At 48.8% G+C, this 18,498-nt stretch overlaps 10 protein-coding genes across 10 annotated transcripts; 6 read left to right on the top strand and 4 right to left on the bottom strand.

Moving 5' to 3' along the window:
* Positions 1 to 863: 863 nt before the first annotated feature.
* On the top strand, positions 864 to 2,964 carry M430DRAFT_99158 (hypothetical protein; the record flags this gene model as incomplete). Its single annotated transcript, XM_024870165.1, has 2 exons — positions 864 to 2,543; positions 2,593 to 2,964. The coding sequence occupies 2 exons, from the start codon at positions 864 to 866 to the stop codon at positions 2,962 to 2,964; spliced, it is 2,052 nt and encodes a 683-aa protein (XP_024722267.1).
* Positions 2,965 to 3,591: 627 nt separating this feature from the next.
* Positions 3,592 to 4,941, top strand: M430DRAFT_118271 (hypothetical protein). Its single transcript, XM_024861700.1, has 3 exons — positions 3,592 to 3,663; positions 3,738 to 3,992; positions 4,103 to 4,941. The coding sequence occupies exons 2-3, from the start codon at positions 3,743 to 3,745 to the stop codon at positions 4,717 to 4,719; spliced, it is 867 nt and encodes a 288-aa protein (XP_024722266.1). The 5' UTR covers positions 3,592 to 3,663; positions 3,738 to 3,742; the 3' UTR covers positions 4,720 to 4,941.
* Positions 4,864 to 6,703, bottom strand: M430DRAFT_57475 (hypothetical protein). The gene is made up of 4 exons (XM_024868672.1): positions 6,518 to 6,703; positions 6,135 to 6,406; positions 5,448 to 6,083; positions 4,864 to 5,398 (listed from the first exon to the last, which is right to left on the bottom strand). The coding sequence occupies exons 1-4, from the start codon at positions 6,597 to 6,599 to the stop codon at positions 4,886 to 4,888; spliced, it is 1,503 nt and encodes a 500-aa protein (XP_024722265.1). The 5' UTR covers positions 6,600 to 6,703; the 3' UTR covers positions 4,864 to 4,885.
* A 220-nt stretch (positions 6,704 to 6,923) lies between these two features.
* Positions 6,924 to 8,429, bottom strand: M430DRAFT_34105 (hypothetical protein). The gene is made up of 4 exons (XM_024866492.1): positions 8,312 to 8,429; positions 8,196 to 8,253; positions 7,657 to 8,138; positions 6,924 to 7,607 (listed from the first exon to the last, which is right to left on the bottom strand). Exons 1-4 carry the CDS (start codon positions 8,414 to 8,416, stop codon positions 7,113 to 7,115), a joined length of 1,140 nt encoding a protein of 379 aa, XP_024722264.1. The 5' UTR covers positions 8,417 to 8,429; the 3' UTR covers positions 6,924 to 7,112.
* Positions 8,430 to 9,075: 646 nt separating this feature from the next.
* M430DRAFT_137007 (hypothetical protein) lies at positions 9,076 to 11,102 on the top strand. The gene is made up of 2 exons (XM_024862488.1): positions 9,076 to 9,902; positions 9,950 to 11,102. The coding sequence occupies exons 1-2, from the start codon at positions 9,236 to 9,238 to the stop codon at positions 10,945 to 10,947; spliced, it is 1,665 nt and encodes a 554-aa protein (XP_024722263.1). The 5' UTR covers positions 9,076 to 9,235; the 3' UTR covers positions 10,948 to 11,102.
* Positions 11,103 to 11,112: 10 nt separating this feature from the next.
* M430DRAFT_98596 (hypothetical protein) lies at positions 11,113 to 12,033 on the bottom strand (the record flags this gene model as incomplete). The annotated part of the gene is made up of 3 exons (XM_024870130.1): positions 11,113 to 11,211; positions 11,277 to 11,917; positions 11,973 to 12,033. The coding sequence occupies 3 exons, from the start codon at positions 12,031 to 12,033 to the stop codon at positions 11,113 to 11,115; spliced, it is 801 nt and encodes a 266-aa protein (XP_024722262.1).
* Positions 12,034 to 13,604: 1,571 nt separating this feature from the next.
* M430DRAFT_221152 (hypothetical protein) lies at positions 13,605 to 14,728 on the top strand. Its single transcript, XM_024864640.1, has one exon. The coding sequence runs from the start codon at positions 13,707 to 13,709 to the stop codon at positions 14,598 to 14,600; it is 894 nt and encodes a 297-aa protein (XP_024722261.1). The 5' UTR covers positions 13,605 to 13,706; the 3' UTR covers positions 14,601 to 14,728.
* Positions 14,729 to 15,013: 285 nt separating this feature from the next.
* M430DRAFT_34103 (hypothetical protein) lies at positions 15,014 to 15,448 on the top strand. The gene is made up of 2 exons (XM_024866491.1): positions 15,014 to 15,156; positions 15,282 to 15,448. Exons 1-2 carry the CDS (start codon positions 15,080 to 15,082, stop codon positions 15,400 to 15,402), a joined length of 198 nt encoding a protein of 65 aa, XP_024722260.1. The 5' UTR covers positions 15,014 to 15,079; the 3' UTR covers positions 15,403 to 15,448.
* A 253-nt stretch (positions 15,449 to 15,701) lies between these two features.
* Positions 15,702 to 16,910, top strand: M430DRAFT_34102 (hypothetical protein). The gene is made up of 3 exons (XM_024866490.1): positions 15,702 to 15,930; positions 15,987 to 16,716; positions 16,768 to 16,910. Exons 1-3 carry the CDS (start codon positions 15,874 to 15,876, stop codon positions 16,854 to 16,856), a joined length of 876 nt encoding a protein of 291 aa, XP_024722259.1. The 5' UTR covers positions 15,702 to 15,873; the 3' UTR covers positions 16,857 to 16,910.
* A 50-nt stretch (positions 16,911 to 16,960) lies between these two features.
* On the bottom strand, positions 16,961 to 18,451 carry M430DRAFT_34100 (hypothetical protein). Its single transcript, XM_024866489.1, has 5 exons — positions 18,394 to 18,451; positions 18,211 to 18,340; positions 18,043 to 18,162; positions 17,768 to 17,992; positions 16,961 to 17,714 (listed from the first exon to the last, which is right to left on the bottom strand). The coding sequence occupies exons 1-5, from the start codon at positions 18,445 to 18,447 to the stop codon at positions 17,365 to 17,367; spliced, it is 879 nt and encodes a 292-aa protein (XP_024722258.1). The 5' UTR covers positions 18,448 to 18,451; the 3' UTR covers positions 16,961 to 17,364.
* Positions 18,452 to 18,498: the final 47 nt, after the last annotated feature.

The raw sequence follows: 18,498 nt of genomic DNA, 5'->3' as shown, positions 1-18,498 counted from the left end.
CCATCCCGCACCTCACCTACCACCTTACCTTGCCTGACCTCGCCCGTGAGAACATTCCCAAGCCCAATAAGTGGCCATCCACATCCTCCAGCGGCCTCTCTTGGTTGATCGTGCATGATTATGATATAGCCAAGGATCGGGAGGGCCACAGCCACCGCCGCACCTTGCTTCCCGGCGTCATGGAGGGCGACTTGAGCCTGTCCCAGTCTCTGGGTGGCTTGCGCATTGCGAATCCCGACGATTCCTCGCCGCCGGCCTCACGAGAAGCACAAGAGCAAGTAGATGTGTCTACGCATTCCCAGGTCGGGTCGTCCACGAGTGCGAGTTCTCCCGCGCCGACTACGGATTTGAGAGAAGTTCGCACCTCGACCGACCCTCCTCCTCCAGCCGACCCCCCATCACAATCACGAAGACACTCGATATTCAACATCCTCCGCCGCGGAGAGTCTCCTTCAGAGTCTCCTCCCTTATCACGAACGCCCTCTCAAAACCCCGACCTCAAGCCGCCAAATACACAATTGGACCGGAGCAGTACTGAACCACCACCTAAGATACAGAACGACCCCCTAGCACGGGCCGCGGCCGCCAAGGCATATCGATCGATGCCGTTAAGCCATCAGGCACAGCAGCAAGCCCAGTTTCCTCCATATCAATCGAACGCACCGCAGAACGGCAGTAGAGGCTACTCTCCTGTTCCTTCAACTTCCCCTTCTCGTCCCATCTCGGGAGTCTACGCCCCACAGCCTCCTCCTAACGCGATACCAACTCGAGAACCTAGCCAATATCGATTGCGCAGTGAATCATCCAAATCCTCAATCGGTGGCATACCAGCTAGAAGCAATTCCAGAGCTGCTGGTACAGCTATGCAGGCCGGCGTCCCGTCGAGAGAACTAAGTCACAGAGATAGATCATACGCTCACAACCAGCCAATACCAGCGGGTAACAGGCCTTTACCGCCGAGACGGAGCTCGAGAGGACCGGGCGGATCTCACACAGACACAATGGCACCAACTCCATCAAATGGCTCTTCGCCGATGTACGACATTGACGGGAATGCAATGCCCAGCAGCGAGGAGTGGAAGGATAAGGGTGCGGCGGTAGGTGTTCGAGAAGAATATGACGCGAATGGGAAGTTGGTGTTGAGGCAGGTCAAGAAAGGTGTTCGAGATTTTGTTTTTGGTCGCACCTTGGGTGAGGGATCATACAGCACAGTGCTGCTGGCTACGGATAGGCAGACTCTGAAAGAATACGCGGTCAAGATCCTCGACAAGAAGCACATAATAAAGGAGAAGAAGATAAAATATGTGAATATCGAGAAGGATACGCTGAACCGGTTGATCGAACATCCAGGTATCGTTCGACTCTACTACACGTTTCAAGACAGTACGTCGCTATACTACGTTCTTGATATCGCCAGTGGAGGAGAGCTTCTGGGGGTGTTGAAGAAGATCGGATCGTTCGACGAGGAGTGCACAAGGTTCTACGGTGCTCAGATTCTTGATGCCATAGAGCATATGCACAACAGAGGTGTGATCCATCGTGATCTCAAGCCCGAAAACGTATTACTGGACGATCAGATGCACATCAAAATCACCGATTTCGGGACCGCTAAGTTGCTCCCGGATCCAAGGCAACCGAAGGACCCTACCAAATCATATGATATGGCTGCTGATGAGGAGGAGTCGACGAGAGCCCGCTCTTTCGTTGGCACTGCTGAGTATGTAAGTCCGGAACTCTTGACGGAAAAGAATGCCTGTAAGGCAAGTGATTTATGGGCTTTCGGGTGTATCATATATCAGCTCTTGACTGGAAGACCGCCTTTCAAAGCTTCAAATGAATATCAGACTTTCCAGAAGATTGTTGCCCTGGACTACGAATTTCCTCCTGGATTCCCGCCAGCGGCCAGAGATTTGGTGGAGCGACTGTTGGTTCTCGATCCGCAAAGGCGATTATCGATCGAGCACATCAAGAACCACGAATTTTTCAAAGGAATCCAATGGGGTAGAGGTCTCTGGAGGATGAAGGCTCCCAGGTTAAAGCCATATATCCCCCCAACACAGGAGCCTACCCTCATCAAGCTCAACGGATATTCAAGTGCACCGCAGCCAATTTCTACATCTCGGGCTCAACAGCCGTCGAACTCTTCCAATGGCAACTCAAGGCCACAGCCTAGGATCATCACCGAACTCCCTCCCCCAACTCAACTCGACATTGAATGGTCGCCGGTCCTTACGCGAAGCAACGAGCGTATACTGAAGTTAGGTAATTTGATGGTGCTCTCGACTCCTTTGCCGCACAGCCCAAATTCGAAAGGCGAACACGGCGAGGCTCACGAGAAGAAGAAATTATCAAGGTTCTTTGGCGGTAACACAACTAAGAAGAGACAAAGGCTCGTTATGGTAACTTCAAGCGCACGTATCATTTTGGCTGCAGCTGGGGGTGAGGAGAAGAAGACGAAACTCGAGATTTCTCTTCTTAGTCCAGACTGTTCGTGGCGAACTCAAGTCGATGCTAAAGGGCAGACGGTGTGGTGTGTGGATACAGTAAGTTCAGGTTTCACCTCTGCCAAGATATCAAATCTAATTTTAGTAGCGAGGCACACACTATACCTTCGAGGATACGAAATCTTCGACGACGACAAATGACCCCTCAAAAAGCTCGGCGCAAGAATGGATCGAGTCTATAGAACGTGCCAAAGACCTTGCGCTTTCTCAGAGCATGGTCGAATCCTACAGCAGTGACACTGGTTTTGATATGCAATCAAACGTCTCAAGTCCGAGCAGCACCCTACGCGGAAATAGCATCTACCCCGAAGGCTACAATGTGACTGATCGTGCGGGACGGAATGTCCTGACGAAGAGCCAGGCTAGCCTTGCAGAGGAGCCTGGCGAGGGGAAGGCTGCTAATAAGAGGAATCGTTTTAGTAAAAGGGCTTCTAAAAGTGGTCTGTCTACGCCGTTTTGATAGTCGTCTCATGAGCACATGTAGCCTTGGCTCTCCAAAGGCCATCGCAACATTTTGTCTTTCCTTTGTCACAGCATTTGGTAGCGAGGCGCGGGTCTGGTTCTCTTCTTACATCCCGTTCGTATCTCCTTCGATTGGGACCCGTTTTTACGAAATATCAAGACATCTCTCTCCTTTCCTTTCTTGTTCAGAGCCAATCGAGGGAAAATGGGGCGGGGCTTACTTTACCCCTTTGCGTAGGAACTTTTGGATCTTGGCTGCATTGCAGAGCGCTCTGCGGGATCATGGGCGGAAATTGTCGATAGTCGATTATAATTGCTTTATGAAAGGCCTTGGGCAGTTTTCCGTGTAGAGAAGATTTGTACGCCTGATTTAAAGGGGTCTGGAGCGGCTTAAGCATTGTATATTAGAGAATGTACTCTGTAGGGCAATGAAGAAAAGGCACCCAGAGGCTGCTGGTAGGTATTATAACATTCGACTTATTTGACTTATTGGACTTTGTAACTGTGTGCAACTTTCTCAAGAACTCACGATTACCAACTTCCCCTCCCTGCTCGGCGATAAGCATATCCCCGAGGTTCTTTTACGTCACGAGCATCCCACTCGATTGCTGCGCTTTTGCTTCCCCTCAAACATTTCCTCCAATACCCCAAGAATCAATCTTTGAAGCTCTAAAGCTGCGATTCCCAGTCCTGCAAGGTATGCCACAAACCAGCTCCCTCCTGATCCCCAAGTCAGGCTCACCTGTATCTCATACTTACCAATCACACCAGCAATCATGTCTACGAACCCCGTTTTCAAGTCCGGCAACATCGCTGTAATCACTGGTGGGGCTTCAGGAATTGGCCTGGCCCTGTCGACAAAGTGTGCCGGCTATGGTATGAAGGTTGTGATGGTAGACAACAATGGCTCCAACCTCTCGTCGGCGAAGAGTGCTATCAAAGGGGACGTTGACACTGTGGAGATGGATGTCACCAAAATTGAGGACTTCGAGAAGCTGAAATCAAAAATTGCTAAAGATTATGGAGGTGTGATGACCTTTCTGCAAACCACGAATTCCATGCTCGACCACCATCAGATTGGAATGGGGAGATGGGCGGTCTTGGAGAATCCAGGCGGACTAACAGATAATTCACAGGCAAGATCGACCTCCTGGTCCTGAATGCAGGAATAGGTGGGCGCGGTACCTGGGAAGACACATCCTATTTCCACAAAATCCTCGACGTGAACTTGTTCGGGGTTATACACGGTCTCAATACCCTGCTCCCCTTAGTTACAGCATCATCTTCGGCCTCCAGCCCCGCCAGTATAATAATCACAGGATCGAAACAAGGTATTACGAACCCGCCGGGCAATCCGGCATATAATGCTTCCAAGGCCGCGGTAAAGGCGCTCGCGGAGCACCTCTCCTTCGACCTCTCGAAATCATCTCCGACGACCAGCGTGCACTTGCTAGTACCCGGCTGGACATTCACAGGCCTTTCAGGCAATGCTCCCTTTGCGACTGGGGCAGAGAAGAAGGAGAAGCCCGCCGGAGCATGGAGTCCGGAGCAAGTTGTCGATTATCTTGAAGAGAAAATGGAACAGGGGAAGTTTTATATCATATGTCCCGATAACGATGTCACGGAGGAGACCGATAAGAAGAGGATGCTTTGGAGTGCGAACGATATTGTACAAGGGCGACCGCCGTTGACAAGATGGCGTGAAGACTATGCAGCGGAGGCTGAGGAGTGGATGGCCAAGCAGAAAATCTGAACGAGGAGCAAGTCAAGACGAAGACGCAATTCTCAAAACCGGACTAAAAAACAAAGCCTGAAAAAGACTTTTCCTCCATTCCCCTAATTTGACATAGTACATACTCATGATGAGTCCAGGCCTGAAACTCCCCCATTCGCCAATGAGCCAGTGATGTGATTATCTACTATGTCCTTGGTTTGGTCCCAACAATGAGATTGACGCTCTCCCGCACAGTATCACTTCCCCAGATACCATTCTCCCCACCCCTTCTCCACTCGTCTCCATTGGCGTCCTCACCACCTCTTATCGCCTCACCAGCAATAATGTCCAAATCTCTCTTCTGGGAGCTCAGCCACTTGCCAATAAACTCGGTTGGGTTCTTTGAAAAGGCATCAAAGAAAGTATGTTTGGATTTCGAGTTTCCAATCTTAAGCATAAGAACGGCGAGGTGGTCATTAAGGGATGCGATTTCCCGGAGGTCATGTGCATATGCTGGATTGGTCAAGTAGGAAGCAAGAGCGGATCGCAGGGGATCATCAACAGTGACGCGGATGTCATAAATGGTAGGCTGAGGGTTCTCGTGAAACTCTTTGTCGACGCGGATGGTGTACGGGAGCTTGACTGGCGGAAGTGGGCTCATGTGGTTGGTGAGGGCCTCTGGAACGTATGGTATATATCCTTTGTCTCGTTGCAGGACCTATGCTTATTAGACATCCATTTTCACAGCTCATAGAAAAGCTACTTACGGCTCGTAGACGATCATCACAGTCAAACGATCTCTTCTCGTCATCCTCTTGTAACCCCATTGCTTTTATATAGTCCCAAACGCCCATTGTAGCCTCCGCGCGCGTAGCTTCGTTCGTGTCCAAGATATCGGCAAGTTGAGGGCTCAGTAGAAACCTCTCAGGATTCTCGTCCCGAACGAGGTTAATGGTGATATTAATGTTTTCATCACCACCACGTTTGAATTCTAATTGATCAAAGTCCGCCGCATTTGGAAGGTTGGCGGCATTGGCCGCAACAACTGGCTTCTTCCACTCCACACTCTGTTCCGCGCCGTCCTTGGTCTTGCTGCGCTCAAAGTCGACGGTCATCGCCTTGAAGAAATGAGAGAATCTGTATTGCTTCGCAGGAGGTTTTCTCTTTTTCTTTTCCTTTCCATCCTGATCCATGGCATCGCCGTCTGCTGCTTCGCTCTCATCGTCACTGTCGTCACTATCTAGGTCGTCCTCATCTTCATCTAGCAATCTTCCTTCAATCTTCACCCGGTATGAGGAGTCCATGTTTGTGCTGAAGTCGAAGGCATCTACATCGAGAGAATCGGCTTGCCAGGGTTGATCTTCCACAGTGTTGCTTATCCATACCCGTAATGTCCTGTAACGCTGGAGAAAAGTCAGTCATGAACCGTGACCTTGAGAACACTCGGCAACAACCTTCACATTTCGATTGACGGCATCTGCGATATCCAGTCTCTTTCGCATCATTGTGGCATCTAAGCGCCGCTCAAGATCCCTAAGGTCTTTGTATCGTTGAACCCCATCTCCGATAATGCACTCCTCAACGCCGTCTGGGATATTCTTGTCGGTCGGTTTACGACTGCGAAGCTTTGCGCGATCACTCGCCTGCGCCTGGGCGGCCTGTTGTTGAGCCTGCATTTGCGCCGGCGTCAATGGGTTCTGAGGATGTGATCCGGAGATCATGGGGCCTACAGAACAGGAACGATGGTCAGCATCGGTAGGTAGGCAAGTGGACTGGTAGCGCGGGACTGAGGCTGAACCTCGCCGGCGCAATTGATTTCGGTTTGAGTTGCACGTACCAATTCCTCTCCTAGTCGCGGCGGCATGAGGAGACCGCTGCGGCGGCGCCTGTTGGGGGAAGGGGCGATATGAAGGCTGCATTTTGCTGGCTTGACTTGACTCGTTGATGCAACTGTCGGAAAAAGATGTCTTCGATCACACGGAATCACTATCTCATGATCCTGAACTCGCGCAGTCCCGCTGGGTAGTACAGTATAGGTCCAGATCCGTCGCGTTCGCATTGACGCGAGAGAGCAGTGAGGATTCCTACTGAATATATTCTAACCTGTTATGGACTAGTGGCATTGCCCCCCTTTTCATAGCCTGTCAGCCGCTTTGGTCAAGACTCGGAGGGACATATCATATGGATTACCACAGCCGAAACTTGTATCAAAATGGGGTTGGCTAGCATTTTCAAATGCAATTGACCCGCCATGCTACTTCTGCTTTCCAACGCTTTGATATGCAACAAACGCCTGTCCTCATTACAATGATCGCTACTTTATCCTTCTCAATCCCTGATGCCCCAGTAACTCCTGCTGTACAACCCCCCAATCTCACTTCATATTCAGCAGAGCCCATATGTTTCTACCTATCACCTAACCATGAGACTAGCTACCGCGATTGCGATGTCAGGAGAGCTGGCTTCTGCGTTGGCTCGACTGGTGTGGGAGGCATGTTCTTGATTTGCTTGATCAAAAACTCCCTCTCGTCAATGAATTGCTCGTCCTCGGTACGGTCCTCCAGAAAATGTTTCAAAAATTTGAGGAGTCGTTCTCGATTTATGAGTAGTATCTTCTGCACCGCGATGGATTTGTGAGGATTCGCGACAAAGACCTTGAATACATGAAATCCTTCATACTGCACCATCTTCCTCTCGTCGCGAAGAAGATTCATACAGATCTTCAAATGTTCTCCGCGGTCGACATAGGCTGTCATTACAGCATAGTTTGCTCGGTCTAGCAGAATCTCGCCTAGCAACTTTATGGACTGCCGTTTTGTGACATAGCTTTCTGACTTGACGAGTATATTGTTGTATTTGTCGAAGAAGAGGTCAAAGTTTGTGCATAGATACTGTGCAACAACTTGCTTGTGTCTTGTAAGAAGCTCCTACACTCAAGTCAGTGTGTTTGCTTTCTAAAGGGATATTTCAACTTGCTCTAAAAGTCGTGAAAGCATCTGCCCCAACTTCGAACGACCCCTGGTCGATCCAGTTGAAGAATTTCCAAAACACCCCCTTTCCACTCTGTTTTACCTCCGGTTGTATGCCGGAAAGGCCCTTTGCGCTGGGACCTGCCTCGCTTGGGTCGTGATACAATATGATGGCGGCAGCCGCATCGCTCTTCAGAACTTCCCGTAGGACAGTTCCAGCAGGTGTGGCACTCTCCTTATGATCATAGCCATTGCATAACTCCACAAGAACTTCCGGCCTGTTATTGATGACATAGCTGAGAGCGATGGGCTGGCTATGTGGCGATGCTGTTGGTGGCCGAAACCGTAGAACGTAGGAGAATATGACCTGTGCGTCTTTCCTTGATTCAAATGGTAGGCGGTATAAGCTCGTTGCAAGATGATACAGGAGATCTTCTTGGATCATTCCGGTCACCAGTGAGTAGACCTGTTCTGGACTGCTTTCGGTTTCTAACGATTGGGATTAGCTGAGGATCGAAGTACATCTTGGAGACGGTCAAAGCTTACCTTGGGTTCCTTGCAGGACAAATTTCATTTGGCCTAGTGTTTTCGCAAGCTCCTCAGCCTATTTCTAGATCAGCAACTATATCTCCCCTCTCCCAAGTGGACCGCAGGTTGCGCACCTTTGCGGCTCCTCCAGGACCGTCCAGTTTGGAAAGCTGCTCCTTTGCCTGTTTTGGCAGATCCACGGTATTCGTCCGCGGACGCCGTCCAAAAAGAAATGACATTTTTTGAGAGGGGGTTTAGCTATGGTCTCAAGCCTGACTGTCTGGGGCTGCGGTGCAAGTAGGAGTTGAAGGATCGATTAGGATTCCACAATGAGCGAGATCGGGCATGAACTTGAACGCGATCATGAATAATAGCATCATATGCAGAAGCTGCTTTGTTCTACAGCTCGCATAGGAACGGCAGAGGTTGAAGCAGTGAAGATGAGTGTGTCGTTGTAAAGCAATGTCGTCGTTGGCTCTTCCTATCAATAAGGAGGTACCTGGGATAAGGTAAGGTACATAGAGTCAGGCAATGTTTTGGTCCCCGCAGCACAGGCGATCTCGCGACCCCTCGGCCGCCCCTTTGCTCGCACGGCAACCGCAATAGATTACTTTTCTCTCCCACCAAGACGGGATGAATGTGGTCAAACCAAATTCAGGAGACAGAGCCCTTATGGTCCTTTTCGATCATTCTAGCTGCCTTGCTCCTCTGGCTGCCCAGCGCCCCTCTGTCGTCTGTCTGTACGGGACGGGTGCAATAAAGTAAGTAATTTCTTTCTTATCACCACGTGACTGCAGTTTATTTGTGGCTATTTCTGTCATTGCTAGTCCCAGTACAGTAATTCGCTTACCAAAGGCCTCCCACATCGCGTTATTCGCTCTACAATGCGTGTTGGCGAGTGAAAATCCACACGTCGTCTTTTCTTTTCCTCACTCCATAAGAAAGGAGCGTGTTCAGTATCTCACACTCTACAGAGTGCAGTACTGGCTCAGGCTCAGGGGAAGACCGGCTTCTCAAGGACTTACTCGGCCGTTGTGGAATACACTTCTGCCGCCGAGATGTCGTCTCCTATTCCCGTCGTCGAAAAGTATGCGCCCTCGGCCTCGGGGAGTTCTGAAGCCTCTGATATCCTTGACCTGAAAGACGATGAAGGTTGGGAAGACGCAGAGCCAGATGAGGAAGAGGAACACTATATCTCTTTATTGGACGATGAAGTCTTCACGGACGTCACGTCGATGCTCAACCATTGCATAGAGAAATACAATTTCGATTTCCTTAAGCTCAGGCAAAGAGTGGCGTTCAATTTTTATGACAATGTCAAGCTTGTCAACTTCATTCGTTCCCAGGTCCACAGTGGTCACCCCGTCTCAGCAGACATCTCAAGGGAGGACTTTGCAGATGACAAGTTCTTAAAGCCAGTTTTGGAGGATGATGCATTGCTTATCAGCCTTGATGATCTTGATGAACTTCCCGGGAGCCAAGCCAACGTTCATGAAACCACAGCAGAGCCAGTAAAGGGCGAGCTTGTATCTCGCATTTCGGAACTCGAAGAAGAGCTGAGGCGCATCCAATCCCAATTTGATGACTATAGGGAGACGGTCAAGCAGACTTTGGATGACAGATGGAACGAGACGTCAACGAGTGGGCCATCTGAATCCAAAGGTCCAAAGAAGGAGGAAAAGAGAGACGATGATAGTCATTACTTCAACTCTTATTCATACAACGGTCAGTCCTGCCTCAAAATTCTATTAGTATACTTCTAATACAGTTAGACATCCATGAAACCATGCTAAAGGATACTGTTCGTACTGATGCTTACCGTGATTTCATCTACAACCACAAGTCACTGTTCGCCGGAAAAGTTGTACTTGACGTTGGGTGTGGCACTGGCATATTAAGCATGTTCTGTGCTAAAGCTGGCGCTGCAAAGGTCATTGCCGTCGATAACTCGGGCATTATTGATAAAGCTCGCGAAAATGTGTTCAATAATGGATTTGCGGATACCATCACCTGCCTCAGGGGAAAAATTGAGGAAGTCGCCCTTCCGGTTGACAAGGTTGACATCATTGTCAGCGAGTGGATGGGTTACTGTTTGTTGTATGAAGCTATGCTGGACAGTGTCATCTGGGCCCGAGACAAGTACCTCAAAGAAGATGGCCTAATGGTACCAAGTCACATGAACATGTGGGTTGCACCTATCGCAGATCCGGATTATATTGCAGACCATATCTCATTCTGGAGAGACGTCTATGGATTTGACATGAAGGCCATGCAAGCAGGCATCCACGACGATGCCCAGGTTCTTGATATGCCCGCCAGCACCTTGTGTGCAGAGCCATTTCCCTTCCTGCAATTGAGTTTGCATTCAACAACTGTCAAGGATCTTGTTTTCAAGCGGAACTGGCATGCAAAACTTACTCAAGATATCGATGCTCTTGATGGTTTCATTATCTGGTTTGATTCTTTCTTCATGCCATCACGGGGGGATGAGGTACCACAGGACGCGAAGGCCGAGGAGTGGGCCAAGGCTGGGAAGAAAGGGGTTGCCTTTACAACTGGGCCAAAGGCAAAAGTTACGCATTGGAAGCAGGGCGTTCTCCTCATCGATAACACAAAGCAAATGCCCTCGAGCAAGAAAGCAGGAGAGGAGCTAAGTGGCGAGCTCGAGTACTCTATTCCAGATGACAATTCTCGTGCCCTGAATCTGGGCGTGAAGTGGAAGTTCAATGCGGAGGAAGTTGAGCATTCACAGTCGTGGAAGATGAGCTGAAGACAGAAAAATGATGCTTGCTAGAATCAAAAGTTATGTTGTAGCATCAAGTTTTCGCTCAAGTAACTAAGTTCACACGAACTGTGTTCATTCATTAGATGCTCATTCATGGGGTCGTCGCCAGTGCTGTTGTTGAAGCTGCCCATTCGTAAACCCATTGCGCCATTACTCCTTGCTCGAAGGCTCCCCCTTGACAGCAAGGACTGCATTTTTCTGGCCTTCTTCGTTTTCCCTTTTGAGAAAACTAACAATATGTTCAGGGACCTAGGTTGCAACATTAGCCTTGTCAAGTTTTGCAGCGCCTACGACTCAGTTCAAACTTCACAGACCTTCGCGACCCGATTTTCCGGGCTCGGTACTGGCTGCCCAAAGGTAGTCCAGGTTGGGATGACACCGATCCAAGTCTTGGCCCTCAGTTCATCGTTCTTCAAATCGGCCCTGTCATCTCCAGGAGGCCCGGCTCTGACTTTGGCGGACGCATCGATGATTCTGACTTTTAGAATCTGTGTGCTTGTCATTTCTGTCTTGGTGGGAGGCACGCGTGTGTTGGCCCAACGATCGTCGACTACGCTATTTGTAATTTTCTCCATTGCCCAGATCTTTTCCTCCGCGTCAGTAACCGGTGTGGCGAAGCCGTGCAGGATTGCGGAGCGATAGTTGTAACTGTGATGGTTGGGCGTCAGGGCCAGAACTAGGCCGTCAAGATGCGTGGCTGCTACGGTTAGTGGCAGACCTTCTTCCCCGGTTGGAGAGCTATTGCCAAGACGCATGAGTCGAGACGAGATGTAACCATGGAGGTAGAGATCTAGTGACTCTGATAGAGAGGCAGATGGGTTGGAGAACGAGGCCATGAAGCCAAGCATAGGTATCATAGCCGGGAAGGGATCCGCTTCCTCTGGGGTGGGGAAGCTGACATGAAGGACAGGTACGCTATTGACTATGGAGTTGACAGTTTCGTAATCGTATTTACCTGAGCAGGATATTAGTGAGGGTTCCCAAGGCTTGCAAGGAGCTTGAATCCTTACCACGTCCTTTGTAACGATTGATGGTGTTGCGTGAGAGTTTGGGGTACTCAGAGCCAGCCATTGCGGAGGTGGGGGTGTATGAAGCTTGATTTTCAAGTCAAGTCGATGAACCTGTGATAACGATGCCTCACGTTATGGCAAGGTAAGATAGAACCAGGTGTCCAATGGCTTATATATTGATCCTATATGTTATGAGGCAGAGTGAGTGACTGAGTCACTGTGTTGTATTTTCTAGGTAGGTACCTGATCGTTTTGATAACTGTCATAGGGTGGGTGTACTGTACGCATGATAATCGTTGGCTCGCTTATCGCTGGCCTTCAACATCGCTACTCCCCGAGGTATGTATTTCCCAGGAATTCGAATTTAGAGACTCCAGATCCATATCCAGTGCTCTAAGTGCTTTATCTACTTATATACTGGGTTTGTACCTACCTTAGGCAAGAATCCAAGGCGGGAACATAACTAATTTCGCGCCGGTCCAGCACGTCCATCTGGATCTTGCTCTGGCTCAGGTACCTATAGTACCTAGGTAAGCGTATACTTCCTTACGTATCTGGCCTGACATCAACCAGGCTTTCGCAAATCTGGTTCTTGAGAAATTTCGTCAATATGACTGGCAGCACCAGAATTTGTGAGGCCTTCCGCTGCTAGTGCGCCGCCGCTCAAATTACTGAGTAAAGTAAGCTAGGTAGTAGTATCTTTGCTGCTAAGCGCTCAGTGAGCCGGCAGTACAGATGGATGGAATACTCTTAGCTTCTCAATAAAAGAACATTTTGGCCATACATATGCCACCTTCTCTCCTGCTCTAGCTTGCCAGAAGCTAGTGCTTCTATAATTTCCCAAAGTTTCTTCGGCATGTAGCTTTATCCAGATGTAGGCTTGTCCCAGAATGGTCACCAAGCATTGGTTCCGCCGTCTAAGGTATTAAAGTATGGCAGTCCAAACCCTCATCGTTACCTTACTAAGTTGAGTCGCTACCGCTGTAGCTGAAACCAACGCTTAATTCTCTCAAAACTCAACTCCAGACAGATCTGCCCTCCTAGTATTCTCTTCGTGAAGGACGCAACACATATCGACACCCTTTTCAAACGGATAGCCACGCACAAGATAGCCGATAGCACTTCTAAAATGGCTTCTGATAAGTCTCTCGGCCATGTCGACTTTGACGACAGCTCTTCGGATTCAAGTTACGAATCTTACGATACGGGAGATTCTGACTGTCCGGATACTAAGGAAACCGTTGCAAAAGCCAAGGGAAAGCACCATCGAATAGAACAATTATCGACTGAGGGCCTCGAAACTGGTAGCTTCGATAACTTGTCCAGTGAATCACTTGGTGAAGGTTTTATACCAGGAGATGATTCGGAGATTGGAGGAACATCTACTGACCCAACGGGATCAAACGCTGTTGACAGGGCGGAAACCCAGAAGAAGTGGCTACAAGAAGCGCAGATGAATATGGGCGACAGCGACAGCGACGTTGAGTCAGTCATCAGCGTCGATTCCAGCCTTGACGCCGATCGTTTCATAAATAATTTGAACGTTAAGCCGATCCCGGAAAAAAACCTGCGAGACGAAGGATTTGAGGATGTCAAAGTGGCTTTGGAAGTCGATAAGCTGCGGGATGAATTTCAAGGCTATACGGAGGCGATGCTTCATCTTCTCGAGATCTTGAGTTTGGGTGGTTTGGATGAGAGTATTAACGAGAGTCGAATGATCAATGCCATGCAGCCATGCTCCGAGAAAGATCGAGAAAGATCGCAGCACTGTTTGGAGATGATATCCTGTCTCTGAATACCGAGATAAAGTCTCTAAAGGAGGATGTCGCTAATGAGAAAGCTCTAGTCCAGTCATACAGGTATAAATTGTCTGTCTCCATGTTAGATCAAAAGGCAATGGAGCAAAAAGCTAAAGAGTCGTTGTCCAAGTTGGAGGATGCAGAGAAAAAGTACAAACAGGCCAAGGATATCTTTGAAGAGTTGGAAGTATCCTGCAAGGAACAGATTGTTGCTCTCAAGCTTCAATGCGATCAAAGCTTGCAGGATTCCAAAACTGAAACCAAAGCTGCCCAGGCAAAGTTGGACAAGGCCAATCTGCATAAAGGTGAAACAATCCGGATAGAGAATTTCCACGCACCTGAAATCTCTAAGAAGGACCAAGAGATCCAGACGCTGAAGGAACTGTTCAGAGATCTTGAATGTGATCTTTCCAAACTGATACAAGAAGAGCACGATATGGTTTCAGCCCGTACAAGGAATCCCCAGCAGCGAATCGAGCACGATATGACTAAGACCAACCTCTACGAGAAACTCAAAGTTTGCAAGGAAAGAAATATGGAACCAGTCGACGAGATCCAACGGCATGATGCCTTGAGGAGAAATATAACTCATCTCTTCGATGAAGTTAGATTTTGCAGGGAGGAGAACCTGAAGCTCAGGAACGATGTTTCATACCAAGTTGCGGCTTTTCATGAAGCCATCGCCAAGTTTGAGTCTGATATCAGTGATATGAACGACAGAGCGATGAATACAGTGAAGGGGAAAAGAGCAGTAAGCACCAAAAATTTCCGGTCAAAAATTCCACGGCCGACTAGCTCATCTTCCAACTACAAGGCCTCTTTAGATTGAAGCTTTTGAGGCAGACCTGAACAGGTGGGAGGGCTACTATGTGGGTGAACTTTGAGGTGGCAGAAATGGGACCTGCGGGATACCGAGAAAGGGTCCGGAAATACAAGATTCAGAGAGAGAATGGCAGGTATGTCTCTTACGAAGATGCAGTACTTGGCGAGGCTGACATCCGTTAATAGGCAGAGATACCCAAGAATGGGATGTGAGGTTCATTGTCTTATTACAGTTTATCGCAAAGCTTTGTGGGTACTTTAGCTTGGTTCAGCATCACCATCCGAGTATCCATATTGACTGTCTGACATGCAGGATGTTTACCTACTGCTTCCTAGCAAAGCAACTCAGCTGAGAATTCTGTAACACATCTAGGTAGGCAGAACAGTTGCCAGAGAGAATCCAACTCACATGCTTGTTCGACCAATCTTTGTAATTACTGCTGGCTGTTCTTTCCGCAAATCTAATCCCTTCTACTTTTACTCCAGATGCCGCATCTCGGCAAGCCAGAGTATAAGAGGTATCATACTATCATCTCATCGGTTCCCCTATTCTTTTTGTATACCTATAGAGATATTGACATTAGATTCATAGACGCGAAGCACTTTCCAGCCTCTACAGATCCATCGATATCGGCCAGAATGGCTTTTGGCCCCTTGGGCTTGCTATCCTTCATAGGAAAATTAATACCTTAGCAAGCAAAATCCTGAACTGTATTGTCCATCAACTGCATCATCGACCGCATTATGCTCAATATCCACGCCAGGGATACTACGAGACCCCCGAACCTTCTATTAGGGGGACATCGTGACAGATTCGACACTTGTCTTGGAGAAGGGGAGGGGTAAGGGAAAGAGCATAGAAAGAATGAGAAGGGTGTGGTCTTTGAGTTGATAGCCTTTTGATCATTGTTTTGTCTCATTATAGATGCAAGAATAGTCCTCGAACCTTCAATTTGCCTAATAATGCTAGGGGGAGGTCAACGAAGACCAATCAGTTATCGAAGCGATGTGTACTGTACGTTGTGACCAATCATGTTTGCCTAAGGTATCTATCGCTAGATGAAATGCTTCCCGTGACTCCGACCCCGACCCCCGACCTCGACCGCGAAACAAGATCAGATCTGCCGACTTGACTCTATTGTCTTGGACTCGCAGTCATCAGAGCACTTCTACCTCACCTGCCCTCCGCCCACGCGACCGACCTCGAAGTACTTCCTTAGTCTTGTCAATACACCGTTCCCAGCTTGGAAAGTGGGAGACTATATTGCCACCTCGGCACCATGAGTAGTAGTGAAATCGCGGCTTTTGAGAATGAAGTGAAGGAGTACAAGCTCCAGGTCTGCATACAATTCCCTCTCTCCCTCTATTATGCCGTTTACTGACTTCCGCATAGTTGGAGACAGTCCAGCTGGGCCTCCAAGCAGATCCGGATAACGCAGAGCTTCAGGAATTAAAGACTGAACTCGAAGAAGTCATTTCCCTCACCGAAGCTACGATCGCAGAACTAAAGCCATCTTCAGTACCAGTAGCCGCTCCGAAATCAGAGCCACCGGTGAAGGAGAAATGGTCGCGAGAAAATCATCCCGCCTTTAAGAAGACGGCCCCTGCGCCAAGCCCTGCGGACGAGCCAGATACGCCTACGAGCTTTCAAGTCAATGATACAGTTTTGGCGAAATGGCACTCCGGCGACAAGGGCTTCTACCCGGCACGAATTACCTCAATTACTGGATCATCTACGGCTCCCGTATATATTGTCAAATTCAAGAATTACGACACTACCGAGACTTTACGAGCCAAGGATATCAAACCCATTGTCAACCCTAACAAACGCAAGGCTGATGGAACCCCAGTCGTAGCTTCGATACCCACTCCCCCTGTCAACACGAATGTTATCTCTGCAGCCGCAGATATCAATCCAGATCTTGCGCAGAAGACAAAGCGTGAGCCAAGTAAGGTCAGTGATGGTCCTGTTCGACCTGCCAAGGTTCCCAAGAAGATCAAGGCAAACAAGGAATTGGAAGCTGGCAAAAGTAAATGGCAGGACTTCGCTTCGAAGGGGAAGTTTGGGAAGGCTGCGAAGAAAGAGAGTATGTTCCGTACACCAGAAGGTGTCAACGGCAGGGGTAAGTAGAGTCATGCCCTGATGAATATACCATTTGCTAATAAAAGTGCAGTTGGATTTACTGGCTCCGGCCAAACTATGCGGAAGGACCCGGCACGGAGTCGGCATATATACCAGACAACTGGTGACGATGATTTTTAGTAGAGAATGGGTTTGGATTGGGAATGGACAGAGCGGTTCTCTGCAAGTATCAGGCGTTGAGGATGGAGTCCCCTTTGTCGTTGCTCTTTTGACCAGTGTTTTATGGAGGCTAACATGGGTTCGTCATTCACCACTAGTACTAGTATCAGAGATGGACGGCATTAGAGAAATGAATGTGCTCCCAGAATCCATCCCGCTGATATGTGAGTTCAAAGCTAAACCATAATGTTCTGTAGGAATGCCTCTGTCATGGCTTTTGCAACAGCCGACAGCCATCGAGTATCCTAGTCAAGACAGTCAATGCTGTCTCTCCCTCCATTTTACGCTGCAAAGGGCTTGCCAGCCTTCATCACAGATCGCCTGCGACACAAAATAGTTCCCAAAACGTCGCCAACCTCATTTGGCGAACAATCCCATATCTATCTACACTAATTGTTTATTACTCGTACACATTCCTCGTGATTGAAGTACCTTCATACACTTCTATGCCTGCGAGAAGTTCCTGTTCTCAGAACAACCCAATTTTCCCCCCTACTTCTTCAGCAATCTTCATAAACGCTTTTGCTCTGTCACTCTCCGGCTCACTCACTACGGTCGGCTTGCCCCTATCTGCATCATCGCAGATGCTAGCATGTAATGGTATATCACCAAGGAAATTGATTTCGTGTTGTTTACAAGCTTGAATTACCCCGGAATGGGATCCGAAGATGTGAGTGCTGTTGTGGCAGTGCGGACAAGTAAAAAGGGACATATTCTGTATCATACCCAAAATCGGTGTCTTGATCGTTTTGAACATGTTGACCCCTTTGACTGCATCTTTGAGAGCGATATCCTGTGGCGTCGAGACGATAATTGCACCTATCATCGTAAGGCCCAATCGATTCCACGAAAGAATGGGAGGTTGTCCTTACCATCAAGCACAATCTGCTGTGTGATAGTCAATTGTGTATCTCCCGTTCCTGGAGGTAGATCTAGCACGAGTATATCCAACCCACCCCAATCGACCTCATGTAAAAGTTGCTGCAAGGCCTTCATAACCATAAGCCCACGCCATACCACCGGCGCAGCATCTCCAACCAAATATCCCATGGACATTGATTTCACGCCATAGTTCGAGAGCGGAAGAAGCTGATTGTCTGTTTGGCATCAGACCTGCCCACTAGAAAAGGAGAGGGTTACTACGGACTGGAAGATAGCCGTGGCTCATCTGAGAGATTTAGGAGAGTGGGGATAGAGGGGCCGAAGATGTCAGTATCGAGGATGCCGCTTCGAAGACCGCGCCGGGCGAATGCGAGAGCCAGGTTCGCTTTTGGCAATGAGAATGTTTCTTATGAGGGGCGAAGAGGGTGCGAACCTGCAATTGTAGATTTTCCTACGCCGCCCTTGGCCGAGGATACAGCGATCACTTTCTTGACGTCCTTGATCTTCCGACGCTCAGGTAGACCGCGCTGCATGCGCGGTATGCTCCCGGTCCGCGGCAGACCCTATTGAATATCAATATATCTTCTTCCAGCACAATCCAGGGAATGTGACATACCAAGGGGTTCTCATGCTGCAAACAGCGCAGCGTTGAAAACAGTCGGGGCTTCATCTTTATTTGAAGATGTTTCTGGGAGGGAGCTCTAGTTGAATAGTTGAACAC

Source organism: Amorphotheca resinae, assembly GCF_003019875.1.
Source record: "Amorphotheca resinae ATCC 22711 unplaced genomic scaffold M430scaffold_4, whole genome shotgun sequence".
NCBI classification, from domain to species: domain Eukaryota; kingdom Fungi; phylum Ascomycota; class Leotiomycetes; order Helotiales; family Amorphothecaceae; genus Amorphotheca; species Amorphotheca resinae.
The sequence above is the reverse complement of the archived record's forward strand: the minus strand, read 5'-3'. Positions and strand labels throughout refer to the sequence as shown.

Coding starts and splice junctions, on each gene's coding strand:
- M430DRAFT_118271 (XM_024861700.1), top strand. CDS start 3,743: ATGTCTACGAACCCCGTTTTCAAGTCCGGCAACATCGCTGTAATCACT. Junction 3,993..4,102: donor AATTGCTAAAGATTATGGAG/GTGTGATGACCT, acceptor GATAATTCACAG/GCAAGATCGACCTCCTGGTC.
- M430DRAFT_57475 (XM_024868672.1), bottom strand. CDS start 6,599: ATGCAGCCTTCATATCGCCCCTTCCCCCAACAGGCGCCGCCGCAGCGG. Junction 6,407..6,517: donor CGCGACTAGGAGAGGAATTG/GTACGTGCAACT, acceptor CCTGTTCTGTAG/GCCCCATGATCTCCGGATCA. Junction 5,399..5,447: donor GTGATGATCGTCTACGAGCC/GTAAGTAGCTTT, acceptor TAATAAGCATAG/GTCCTGCAACGAGACAAAGG.
- M430DRAFT_34105 (XM_024866492.1), bottom strand. CDS start 8,416: ATGTCATTTCTTTTTGGACGGCGTCCGCGGACGAATACCGTGGATCTG. Junction 8,139..8,195: donor TGTCCTGCAAGGAACCCAAG/GTAAGCTTTGAC, acceptor CCCAATCGTTAG/AAACCGAAAGCAGTCCAGAA. Junction 7,608..7,656: donor ATGCTTTCACGACTTTTAGA/GCAAGTTGAAAT, acceptor ACTTGAGTGTAG/GAGCTTCTTACAAGACACAA.
- M430DRAFT_137007 (XM_024862488.1), top strand. CDS start 9,236: ATGTCGTCTCCTATTCCCGTCGTCGAAAAGTATGCGCCCTCGGCCTCG. Junction 9,903..9,949: donor CAACTCTTATTCATACAACG/GTCAGTCCTGCC, acceptor TAATACAGTTAG/ACATCCATGAAACCATGCTA.
- M430DRAFT_221152 (XM_024864640.1), top strand. CDS start 13,707: ATGCTCCGAGAAAGATCGAGAAAGATCGCAGCACTGTTTGGAGATGAT.
- M430DRAFT_34103 (XM_024866491.1), top strand. CDS start 15,080: ATGCCGCATCTCGGCAAGCCAGAGTATAAGAGGTATCATACTATCATC. Junction 15,157..15,281: donor CCCCTATTCTTTTTGTATAC/CTATAGAGATAT, acceptor GAAAATTAATAC/CTTAGCAAGCAAAATCCTGA.
- M430DRAFT_34102 (XM_024866490.1), top strand. CDS start 15,874: ATGAGTAGTAGTGAAATCGCGGCTTTTGAGAATGAAGTGAAGGAGTAC. Junction 15,931..15,986: donor TGAAGGAGTACAAGCTCCAG/GTCTGCATACAA, acceptor ACTTCCGCATAG/TTGGAGACAGTCCAGCTGGG. Junction 16,717..16,767: donor AGAAGGTGTCAACGGCAGGG/GTAAGTAGAGTC, acceptor ATAAAAGTGCAG/TTGGATTTACTGGCTCCGGC.
- M430DRAFT_34100 (XM_024866489.1), bottom strand. CDS start 18,447: ATGAAGCCCCGACTGTTTTCAACGCTGCGCTGTTTGCAGCATGAGAAC. Junction 18,163..18,210: donor AGGAAAATCTACAATTGCAG/GTTCGCACCCTC, acceptor CATTGCCAAAAG/CGAACCTGGCTCTCGCATTC. Junction 17,715..17,767: donor ACAGCAGATTGTGCTTGATG/GTAAGGACAACC, acceptor TTACGATGATAG/GTGCAATTATCGTCTCGACG.